At 37.6% G+C, this 13,394-nt stretch overlaps 1 protein-coding gene across 1 annotated transcript; it reads left to right on the top strand.

The window, feature by feature from the left end:
* Positions 1-3,086: 3,086 nt before the first annotated feature.
* LOC120625286 (U-scoloptoxin(01)-Cw1a-like) lies at positions 3,087-6,280 on the top strand. The gene is made up of 4 exons (XM_039892306.1): positions 3,087-3,218; positions 4,414-4,583; positions 5,457-5,537; positions 6,188-6,280. The coding sequence occupies exons 1-4, from the start codon at positions 3,188-3,190 to the stop codon at positions 6,239-6,241; spliced, it is 336 nt and encodes a 111-aa protein (XP_039748240.1). The 5' UTR covers positions 3,087-3,187; the 3' UTR covers positions 6,242-6,280.
* Positions 6,281-13,394: the final 7,114 nt, after the last annotated feature.

Below are 13,394 nucleotides of genomic sequence, written 5' to 3' on the forward strand. Positions count from 1 at the left end.
TAATTTCAGCTTTTGATTTATAAAGAGTAATATTTTGCCTCACAAAGACTATATTATTATAAATGTATTGCGAAGCTACTGTAAGAATACCTATTTCTTTAAATTTTTCACGAAGCGATTCGCGTGATCCAAGTTTATATATTGATCGTACGGCTCTTTTCTGTAGTATAAATATACTTTCAATATCTGCAGCTTTTCCCCACAGCAAGATCCCATAGGACATAATACTGTGAAAGTATGCGAAATAAACAAGCCTAGCTGTTTCAACATCGGTAAGCTGTCTAATTTTCCTGATAATAAATAATAAATATACTACGACAATAAACACATCGCCATCTAGCCCCAAAGTAAGCGTAGCTTGTGTTATGGGTGCTAAGATAGCTGAATATTTTTGTATGAATACACATAAATACTTATAATATGCAGATAAACATGTTAATATGTTTTATTCATGTTCATCATACAAACATTTTTGTGAGAATCGAACCCACGGCCTTGGAGCAGAAAGCAGGGTCGCTGCCCACTGCGTCAACAGGTTGTCAATGTAAGCTGGATTAAACATATGTAATCTGTATCAGTTAATGTATGCTTAAAACCAAACTTAAGAACCTTTTTTGTCAATTTAACTACAACTTAGTCCTTGAAAGCAATCTCTATAACGTGATGAATCTAAATGGTTAGTCTGGGCGGCACACCTTGGTTAGTAGGGTATACCTTTGGTACCAGATGAACCCACCATCTTAGCTCGGTCTTAGATAGCATGGAAGCATGGTAGGTATTCAACTATTCAGCTTAGTTAAAATTGTGAAACACGTAAACTCTGTTCATTATAAATTGCCGCGTGAACTGTATGGCCGCCATATAACGCTTCAAACCATTTATTCTCGCGCAGAGGATATCTACTATACTGATTTGGTATAAAAGTCTATAAAACCTACTTGCTTGCCATCATACGGTAGTGGTACTTAGATGAGGTTTAACGACATTAAGTTTTTTAACGTAGGTACCTTATCAATTCGTATAGTTTTTTTTTCAATTTTTCTCTCATCTACCTACGTCAAATAAAGGGTGCGTTTTTTAGGTTTCTACTACGGGTTTCTATGATGAACTGGCTTAGCAGGATTATGCTTTGGTTTGTAGTATGGTTTGTGGTAAAATCCCACAGACGATCAAGCCGATAGCTTTTGAGGGATAAAAATTTAAAAGGTTATAATACCTGCTACCCGGCACGCACCTATTATTCATATTTCGGAGGTTTGTGCATTTTACGCAATTAAATATGACTTCTTTAACAGTGAAGGAAACACCTGGAGGAAAACTGAAGTCTATCAATCCACACTGTACTCACGTGGTGGACTACTTCTTATTCTTAGAGTATACCCGTGCCCTGTAGTGGGCTGGTAATATGTTAATAATGACGGCTATTATGTTGATCTTATTTCACGTACAACAAGCGAAGCGCTTACGTGCGGAAACTGCCCAGAAGAAGAAGAAGAAGAAGATGTTGATCTTATTGTTGATCAGATGAAGATATTCGTTTTAATCAGATGTATGTTATGTGAAATAATCGGTATGTTGAAATAGTAAACCCTACACCGGTATTAATAGTACAAAATACACACATTTAAAAACATGCCCGATCAAATTTTTTAAAAACTTGTTCGACAAAAATAAACTATCACTGAGGAAACCCAAGTGAAAATGGTCATGATATTAATTAGTTTTCTCTACTACTGGACAAGGTCAAGAGGTCTTTTGTATAGAGTTCCGAATTCAACGATCTCGTATCGTTTGCGTCCAGCGGCTATCTGCGACTTGTTTTATGTGGTAGGTATATACACGTGTTTATATATAGGTATATGTCCGTTCGCTTATCTGAAAAATACAACCAGGGGTTTCATACACTCCGCCTTTTACCACGCAAATTTTGCATTGAGATATTTAGGTGTCAATGATAAAATGAAAATGAATACGGGAAGACGTGTTTTGGAATGATGTGGAGGTAGTTGAAGCAGGATGCCTTACTCTAGATGCTATGTCACTAGTTATTTGATCGTTCTGGATGTAGAGGCCGTGGGGTGCTCTCTGAGGGGAGTGTTTTAGGGATTGTAAGTATAATTGGACACTTCTACTAATAGCGGGTTATCGGGCGGCAGTAACAAACATTACTAATAATATGGAACTTGCTAGTCGAGCATGCTCGGGCGTGTGAACTGGGCGTACTGTCAGGGTAGCTGTAAGGACAGTATTCGATATGTTTAAGGTCTAACTCAAGATGACCTTCACAATGCGAAAATTGATATGTTGCTCTTATGAATGGTATTATGCAAAATTGAGATCTATATATACAAATAAATACAATTGACATATCTGTCTGTGATTTCGAAAGGACATTTTTTTATATCATTCTTCTACACTACGCAACGGTAGGGGATGTTATCATGCCAGATGAGTCAAAATTCCGACATCAAAAAATCCTAAATTGCAACTCCCCCATATTCGTCGTTGTCATAATATATAAAGAACAAGCAGATAATTCACCTGATGGTGAGTGGGAAACCGTCGCACTTACGCGGAGCAACACTTCGTAGGGCATTCAAGAAACACGACTTGCAAAGTTACGCCCTGTGTCAATCAACCTAAGGCGATGTTAAGTGTCATAAGCAATGAAACACGGCAATGTTAATAGACGTAGTAATAGACGTAGACGTAGATTCCCCGGACGAGCACACATGCGCAGTCTCTCTTTTTCTCATTCTAATAGTCCGATGGGACGGCAGTTCCGACCGGAGAGAGGTAAGGCGCGGAACCGACAGCTTAACGTGCTCTGAAGCACGGGGGCGAATCACCACCAATTTCCAAACTCCAGGCTCACCAGGCTGGTACTAAGAATTAGGTACTAGATGGAAAAACGTGATAACCATTGGTCTAGACCAATGAGACAGTCGATTTTTTATTTTATTTCACTAGGTAATAATAATTAATTAATGAACTCTGTATATTATGCATAAAGCCGACCACATATCGATGTTATAGATACACGAGTTAGTTAACCACATTCTAAACTTTAAAAGGTAAATGATTTAGTTAAGTCGATCGTTACAGACGGACCGGTCGTGTCCTTAATTTATTTATTTATCTATTAAACTAATTTATTAACTAGGTTAACAATATTAACGTTACAAATATGTTTAAAGAAGTAGCTGTGTTTTTATTAGGTGAGTCGAATAAAATTATAATTAATTGAAAAATTATATATGTTTAATTTTTAATTATTTTTTTTTCCGGGGAAAAAAATCTATTCCCTTACTCAGGATTAGGAAGCAATCTGTCGCATTATATCGATGGCGTGAATTATGAATACATAGTTATACTACCATTTGATTAGTTCCCACTAATCGGTCCCGGGTTCGATTCTCGGTAGGGCCATTTAAGGAATTTATAGTTCTAATCTATAGGTTTAGTAGGTTTCTCTCTTGTCTGGTATGTTGGCTTAAGCCGTGGCCTCAAGCGTTTAACCCTGCCGAAAATTATTTCTAGGAGTTTTCGAGTTCAGTATAAACTAATTTTTTAATTAAAATTTAATTTAATATTTTTATCCTAGTGTTTTACGTACACTTCCAGGAAATGACAGTTTAAATTAGTAACACAAAAAAGTAAACTTAACAAGAACCGATGCATATATTATTTTAGTCTATTCTAATTTTTACTCTATCGAGAAAATGTTACTTAATCGTTTTATACGGATAACCATTTAGTCAACAAGGCTTATTATGAAAAGAACTGTGAAAAATTACATGAGTTATTTATAGTTATTTGCACCCTAATACAAAGCCCAGACATTGAATTAGCGCAGAACTATTGTATTTACTTATGTAATAAGGGATAAAGGAAGCTGTCAAAATTGCTAATTTGGAAGTATTTTTTTAAAGGGTCTTTCATAGAAATTTAAACAAACAAAAATAAATTAAAACCCGTTTACATTTGACGGAGTTATAGAAACACTAAATTAAGAAATTACAGAAACCGTGTGGGTACACGACTAATATTAAAAACCACTCCACTTTAGTAGGTTTTCTTAAACAGGCGCGGCGGTTAGTCACTTCATCCCATTTTGCAGTTTCTAGTAATTATTTTACCTCTACTGCTCTAAAGGTTTACCATAAAATGGGAAAAATGGGGAAAAGTGAGCTAGCAACATTCCGCTGGGCGTTTTCACTGTTTTTTGACCCAAGCACTGCATACAATAATTGCAAAATGAGGATTCTGTATGTTCTTAATTCTGTGGCTCGAACAAGCATAAAATAAAATATTCGAATTGAGGAGTCAACTCTCCCTTTTGAAGTCGCTTAAAAAGCTGTGCTGTTCAAGCATATATCAAGTGTCCACTAACTGTTTGTCAACCTGTTTCAGCATCAGCGGCAGTATTATGTCAGCACCCGAAGGATTTTGAGTACTACCACATTTTGCATTTACCTCACGACCCACCATTACACCCCGTGTTCGAAAAACCTCCACCTACACGCTTTAGCTGCCAAGGCCGAAGTAGAGGGTATTATGCCGACGTGGAAAGTGGATGTCAGGTATTACATTGCGCGAAGTAGCTCTCTAAGTTTTCTGCTTACCTGGTAACTACTATTAATTTCTTCAGAACATTAGCAGTCAAGATAGAAACGATGATAGCTTGGTGGGTATGGCTTTTGCTTCCCTTTCAGGGAGACCGAGTTCGATTCCCGACTCGCACCTCTAACTTTTCACAGTTATGCGTATTTTAAATTTAAGTCATTAAAATATAACTGTCACGGTAAAGGAAAACATCGTGAAGAAACCTGAGTTTTCATAACGTTCCCAAAGGCTTGTGAAGTCTACCAATCTGGACTTCGCCAGCTTTGTGGACTACGGCCTTCTCAGTCTGAAAGGAAGACCCGGCTATGGCCGGTAATGGGTTGATAATGATGATGATGAGTTAGAGTACCAGAAAATCAGAAGTTTTGAAGAGCAAGGCTAAGGTTTTGAAAATAACACCAACCATTCGCTCTAGTTTCTAAGGAGGAGGTACTATGCTGACATGAATATTCGATGTCAGGTATAAATATTGTGCGAAGTAACTCTCTTACATTTCTGCTTGCCTGGTAGCAAGTCTAATACCCGTTTTCATTAAAGCTTTCGCCTAAACCGAATGCCTGGTGATGTCTATTAAAAAAAAACATACTTATTTAGGCATTGCCTAGTTCGTCGTTAGTGTAAGCGGGCAGAAATATATTCAGAACCTTAGAAACCCAGAAAGTACTTAGGCATCAGGAAACCATAAATATTAAAGACTAAACTGTTTGGACCTCCATCTACCCGCTTTAGCAGCCAGAGCTGAAGTAAGTGGTGCAATGTTTTCGTGGATAGCGGACGTAATATATCTTTGATTTTCCTTGTTGTTTAAACTTCTTTGTTTTGTATTTCAGGCATATCATTTCTGTTGGCATCAACATTTGGTTAGCACGGACCTTTGCACCAACGGTACCCTTTTCAACGAACAATTCCAGGTTAATATTAGCTTTTACTTGCATGCTTTTTCTGTCTAGCAATTCTTAGGGTCAGCAGTGCCTTCTGGATATTATATATATATGTGATTCGCATTCTCTAAAGGGCTAACAAATAAACTTAACTAGCATGATTTCAGTAGTAGTAGAGCTTTATGCTATGTAAGCGATTGACGTTGGGGTCCCAATGTGCTGGAATGGTGATCTCGCACCGGTAAACACAGCGTTGGTAGACCCCCGACAAGGTGGACACATGACTTTAGACCAGTCGCAATATCGTGTATCGCAGAACTCCCTACAAAAGACTTATATTCAGCAGGGCACGTCAATCGGTTGATATGATGAGATCTTTTTGTGGCAGAGCTCGTTCGGGGTACTACCAAGTACCACAATACTTATTTCTGCTGCTAAGGAACATTTCTGTGTTCCGGTCTAGAGGACGTGGTTACCGGTCTATTTACAGGCACATGAGTTTAAACACGACGACTTAGGTCGACGGACACAGGCACGTTGCAGTTGTTCTTCGCATATCCTGTGAAGTATTGCTCTGTTTAATCTCCGCCCCTAATAAATGGGTTTCTACTAGACCGGCCATGGACGAAGCCTCAAACCGGAATAATCTATCTTTATATAAGTAACTTTTGTTTTTTCAGGTATGCGACCATTTCTACAACGTACGATGCGGATCTCCTTATGAAGACTTGTAAATTATTTAATTGATAATTAATTGTTATTAGTTTAATAATAATATAACTCGGTTCCTCTTTATAACGATTTTTATTTATCACTACGCGATTATACGGTTTTTAAGTACAATCGGCGGGGACCGTTTTATTTGCGAAGTAGGTACGATAAATGTCTGCCGTGGTTTAGTTACTTGACAAAAACATGTCGGCAAGCGATTAGGCGCTCCGGTACGATGTCGCATGGAAATCAATCGATTTACAGCATGGGTATAACCCTAACAAGGTAACCCGTTACCATGTTAGACTGTATTAAACTTACTACCAGGTGAGATTGCGGTCAAGGGCTATCTTGTAGTGGAAAAAAAAAACAATACAATAAGGATACTTTTTACCCCGAAAAAAATTGGTTGCCTGTAAAGTCGGTATACGGGCGAAAGTTTTACGTGACAACGACTTTGAGTGGTAAAATAATTTTAATGTGAATATTCATTCGTATAGTAGGAAGAAGGATGAAATAATAGTAACAATTTAAAACATTTATTTATACAAAGAATTATATTTAAAACATTAATTTATACAAAGAATCTCGCACTGAATTTCATATTAACAAAATTTTATTTTTACCTTTACACATACATACGTATTTATATACAAATATACATACAATAACTTGCAATACATTTGCGTACAATGAAACAGCGTTTACTACAAAGGGACGCGTGCCTTTCACTTTTTATGTCTGTCTCTCTCGCTCTTAGGCGGGCTAACCATGCCCGAGTGGAAGGGACGCGTGCCTCTCACTCGCTCTCATTGTGAGCGCATAACGTGAGCGGAGCGTAACGCAGTTTCTTGAAGTGTCACCCGGCAAACCAATTTATAAGACGTTGTCACGTCAAAAGCACCCAGAAACTGTTGATACAGATTTAAAACCGAAAAAAAAATCTTGATGAAATTTCGAATAGAGCTATTTTGCATCCTAAAGCTTTAGATCTCCGGGACAGTACTGACATATACAAGATATTTTTTTTTTATTTGTTCTTATTCAATAAACATATTATATCCAGCATATATTACAAATGAAAAAGTGTATTTGTTTATTTTTTGATGCTTGTCGCTCACTTTGAAATTGGCTATTTATAAACAGAATAAAATAATATAATGAAAACTTGAATTAAATGCTTGTAAAAATAGCAAAGCCAAAGAACTAATTTGAGTTCTGAACCACAGTTTAGCTATCATACAGTTAAGAAACAAAGGTTTGGAAAGGTTTTCTCAGAGTGACTGCTTTTGCACGCCTCAATAACTAGTTTATTTCTATTATTTTTTTTGTATCCATTATATATAAAAATTTAGGCATTGTATATAAAAATTTAGGCATTGTATATAAAAATTTTGGCACAAAAAATAACGTAATTATTTTTTGTGCCTAAATTTTTTATAATATGTAGTGAATTAGTTTGTTAGCGTATTTTGAGTTATTATGAAAGAGTATTATATCTTTGTTGAGATCCATCTTTATTATATTTACCTCCAAATCAATATGTAATACAAATATCTAGACAAAAAAATCCTAGTAATCCGCAGCCAAACATGACAACCACTATGCAAATGGGGTAGTTGGTTAGTTATAACTTCTACTGTATGATATCTAAACTGCGTTCGACCGAAGCTAAAGCAATAAAGTGTGAGAACAAAGAAATAAATAAAGAAACACCATCGCAGTTTGTTGCTGAATTAAGATGGACGCGCCTTATCCACCCCGTTAGGTACCTTCTCCACTGATATATATGGGATATAATTTTCTTACATTAATATCCATACCCCTGCTAATAATTATAAATACGTAAGAGTTTTTGTTTGTTTGTTACCGTACTAACGACCTTGGCGAAATTTTGCATACAGTTTACCTTAGACCTTACATCCCTTAGGGTTAACATGCGCGCAATGAGATGGTTACGGCAACCTTTTCTCGTTCTTTTTAAACGAGATAAGATGAGCTATAATGTCCACATAAAACAAATTATATCCTGGCGCAAATATTAGCCCTACTGGTGAATGATATAGTCCACGAATATCAGCCCTACTGGTGAAGGATATAGTCTGAATGTTTTATAGCTATAATTCGTAACAATCAGACGATTCATCCGATGTAACTTATAATTGCTTTATTATTTTTACTTATCACCATAAATTGTGTACATACTGTGAACATTTATTGGCGCGCCTTGGCAGTAAAATCAACCTGTATACCGTCACGTTAGACGACATGATGCTCTCTTATGCCGTTACATATCCACTGTCGACTTCCTAGTATTCACGCGTGTATACCACAGAATACGAACAATACTTAAAGAAATCTATTTAAAATGTAGGTACATTATGTATTCCGTAATTATTATTATACATATAGATATAAGAAAACTATGTTGCTTTAATAAACGAACAATTCATTTTTATTATTGAACCCTTAATTATTTTGGTTTTAATTCCAATCTTTTACTAAAAGATAAATAAAAATTGACAAATATTGTCGTACGGTGCTGTTTTGAAGGTTACAAATCAAACAACAACAACATAAAAAAGTAAGGTATAATTGAACTATTATACCACCCGAGGGGCGGTAATGAGGTGTTTTGTACGCGCAGTTAAGATAAAGAACGCCAATTTTACGAAAATGCAATCATCATCATCATCTATATAATCACATCTCACCACTACACACCACTATACACCACAGTTCTCTTCCCACAATGAGAAGGGGTTAATGTCGTCGTCCACCACGCTGGCCCAGTGCGGATTGGTGGACTCCACACACCTTTGAGAACATTATGTAGAACTCTAAGGTTTCCTCACGATGTTTTCCTTCACCGCTGAAGCAAGTTATATTTTAATTATTTGAAACACACATAACTTCGAAAAGTTAGAGGCTGGGATTCGAACTCGGCCCCCCGAAAGTGAAGTCTAGCTACCCAATGCGCTATCACCGTTTCAAAAACATGCGATGCGATATGAAATTATTATTATTACTATATGGTTATTTTTATTTATCCGTAGAGTCCCGTAGTTGTTTGTATGAATAAAGGAATATATTCTTCCCTTAAATATAACTAGCTTCGCTTTGGCTTAAGGAGGATATAGCACCTAGCCTGTACATAAAAAGAAGCGCAGTCCAATCTCATATTCAGTCGCGTTTGACGCCCTGCAGTGCTAGTAAGCTCCGGTTCTATTGCGATTTACTGATTCTATTCTTGATTCTATTGTTTGATCGGGTGAGTAGCGTTGTGAATTTACTGTTAAAAAATTTACTTTGGTCTTATTAATACAAGGTCCCGGATGAATTATTTCTTAATTTTCTCCCACCGTGGCTAGTTAACACCAGGACGAACAAACTTGGCACCAAGTGATAAACTGTTTTTTTTTTTAATTTAACTACAAGTTACCCCTTGATTGCAATCTCACCTGGTCGTACCTAAGTGATGATGCAATCTAAAATGGTAGCGGGGTTTGCCGGTTAAGTAAAACAAACCTTGAACCTAAATCCCTGATCGACCCTTTAACAACCCACTATAGAGCACGGGTCTCTGAAATCTGTTTTTGACTAATTATACCTAAACCTTTTTCATAAACACACTTTAGGGCATACTTAGTCAACAACGTTGAACAAGGGCGTGGAATTTCCACAATGTAGGAGACTTACTAGGTATGTTATACCAATGATGCAGAATAACATAGTAAGTCTCCTACATGCGTTAACCTAAAACCCTAATCGATTTCCACCCGCAGGGCTAGCACGGGAGGGAGATGAAAATTAAATTATATCCCCCGATGATATCCCCCTAACAAGGGATATAATTAACGTTCCCGACTGCTAAATCACAGGTAGGAATAGGAGAAGTTTATCCCAATTTATTATCCGAATAATATATGTGTGCACACACATATATTATTCGGATATTATTTTCACTTGTGCGCCAGTGCTCTGAGAGTTGAGTTGCTAAAGCTGTGGGAGAAGATAATATCGTTTCCCCGGGGATATAATTGACTCCTGCCCATGATAGCCGTGCTGGCATCGTACCTCGTTGGTCCTGGATTCAAATTGTAGGGAGCTAGGTATATCTTTACATAAAATAAAAAAAAAATACTTATAGGTTATTAATATAGACATATATGGACGACCTGATGGTTAATGAAAAACCATCGCCTACAAACAAAGCAAATCTTATTAGGGCATGCAAGGAACCTGTCCTACAAAGCGCCGCTCTGTCTATCAACCTAAGGCGTAGGTATAAAGCTTCATCATCATCAACAGCCATTGTGCGTCAACTGCTGGACATAGGCCTCTTTTAAGCAGCGCCAACTTTGGTAACTAATGGGGGAGGTAAGGGAGTGCACTTTCATCTAGACATTCCAAATGTCAACCTCACCTGCTCGTGGTACCACCTGCTAACTAACGAACGAGGCTCTGACGACCGACTAATGGCGGGATAACCATTAAACTAAACTAGCTAGACTTGCACAAATGACATGCCGATGTCGGACAGCAGCGATATCAGCGCAATCAAGTCTAGTGCTGCGATCACCAACCCACCTGCCCAGCGTTGTGATTGGGGCATTATCCTTATGAGTAGCACAACTATAAAGCTTCACGTGCCTGTAATTACACCAGCAACCATGCTACTTGGCTGTAAGAACACAACCATGCTACTTGGCTGTAAGAACACAACCATGCTACTTGGCTGTAATTACACAACCATGCTACTTGGCGACAGAAATAAGCAGGGCGGTAGTATTTCTCCGATCGAGTTCTATTATATGCTTACAACTATCATGAGCTTATCACAATTTATCGCGAAGTGTCGAGATTCCACCGTACAGAACTTTTAGATTATTTATGCACTCAACCTGTCACAATTTGACATTACACTTAGTTTGCTTTGAAGCGATTTACTATAATCGCTTAAAGCAACATTACTTCAATATTGATAACGGTTTTGTTTGAGAATTATAATCTTTATTTTAGGGGTGTTAAGGTAAGGTATGTTATTATGAAATAACACCGATGATAGTAAATATAACATAAGAAGAAACACTTTATTGCACGAAAACACACCGGAAATGAAATATTAAGAAGTATACAGTAAACAATGTAGACATGCAAAGGCGGTCTTATTGCTGCAAGCAATCTCTTACAGGCAACCTTTGTAGAAAGGACACAACAAGAGAACGGGATAGTGCCAAGAGTGTTTTAATATATACATAAATACCAAAATGTATAGATACAAATGCATAGATAATTTAAATAAATAAACGTAATATATAACATACATAAGTGTGATAGTGCAGTGGTACGGGGTTCGGCTTCCTTTCGGAGGGCCGACTTCGATTCCCGATGCACTTCTAACTTCTCGAAGTAATGTGCGTTTTTAATTAAAACAATTAAACTAACTCACGTTCACGTTAAACATAGGAAACCTGCATGCCTGAGAGTTCTACATAATGTTCTCAAACGTGTGTGGAGTCCACCAATGAGACCCGTGCTGTGTAGTGGGTTTATGTGACGATGATGATGATGATCGCTGAGAGTTCTCCATAACTTTACCAAAGGCTTGTGAAGACTAACGCTGGCCAAGTACGAATTACTGCCAGCGTGTTTGACTAAGGCCTAAACGTAGTGTGGTTCGTGAGTGGACCAGTAATGGTTTGATAGTGATGAAATAAATTTTCTGATCCGTAGTCGACCATCCTAACACGAGGCAGAAAACATTGTAAATCTCCTACGTGCGAAGTGTATTTCAATTGACATAGCAGCGAATCCAATAAGGTCGTTATTCAATATTGTGAATTGCATACCTACATGAACTACGTCGCAAATTGCAAATACCAAGTGCCTATAGAGGATACATAAAGGTGATAGCGATATAGTTAGCGATGATAGCCCAGTGGTTTACCACTTTGGCCTCCTTTTCGGGGGGATCAACTTTTTATACCCAGTGGGTAGGATTTCGGCTTCAATTTAGGGGGTCGAGTTCGAATCCAAGCACGCACCTCTAACTTTTCTAAGTTATATGCGTTTTAAGCAATTAAAATATCACTTGCTTTAATGGTGAAGGAAAACATCGTGAGTAAACCTGCATGCCATAATGCCTTCACACTTCACATGCCAAAGGCATGTGAAGTCCACCAATACGGACGGGGCCGATTGTTGGAGGAGACCCGTTCCCTGTAGTGGGCCAGTAATGGGTTGCCATGATGATGATGATGATGAGCAGTAGCGTGCATAGAGGGTATGCACAGGGTATGCAGATGATATAAAAAGAAGAAAATCTCGAGTAAGAGTTATAAAAAACCTAAGGATAGGCATTGTAAGAGTAATAAAAAGCCTGCCCTTAAGTATTTATAACTTTTACTGGCGATTTTCTTTATTTTATATCATCTGCATACCCTGTGCATACCCTCTATGCACGCCACTGATGATGACGCACAAGTGATATTTAATTAACTACGAATTTTATTTAATCAAAACCTTTAGAAACATTTTGTAAGTAGTTCATTAAATGTCACATCTTTAGACGGTGAAGGAGAGTATCAAAATAAATCTGCATGCTTTAGAGTTCTCTTAAAATGTTACCCGGAATAGACCAGCGTGGTGTTCTACGGCCTACACCCTGATCCTTGCATAGAAGAGAATCCTCTCTTCTACATGAAGTTCTAAATTTGGTCGCATCTCGTGATCCGCAGCTGGACGTATCTTGTGTATCTTGATAAGTCTTTTCTACCAAAAAAAGACAGTGAAAGGCCTATAATATAGTAACATATTATTGCTTAATATGCACACCTATGCCTACATAGCACAATCCCATAGCCTTCCTCAAAATCTTGCCTATCAATTAATGCTAAAAAGTTTTTTTAAACTAGACCAATTTTGCCTACTGCGGTGATAGCCGAGTGGCTAGGACTTACGCATCCTTTTTGGTTCGAGTTCATCACCGGTTCGCTACAATTTTCAATTGGTAGAAATTACAAGGCGTGTGATTTCTACCAATCGGCTTTGCGTGAATCTTGCAATCTTTGCTGGCTTACGTAGTTCCGGAGAACTCTGTAACTTTACTATTATTACAGTAGAAAGATTAACCTAACTAGCCTAGAACTAACCTCTCAGTTATTTTCAGATAAC

Source organism: Pararge aegeria, chromosome 7, assembly GCF_905163445.1.
Source record: "Pararge aegeria chromosome 7, ilParAegt1.1, whole genome shotgun sequence".
Lineage (NCBI taxonomy): Eukaryota > Metazoa > Arthropoda > Insecta > Lepidoptera > Nymphalidae > Pararge > Pararge aegeria.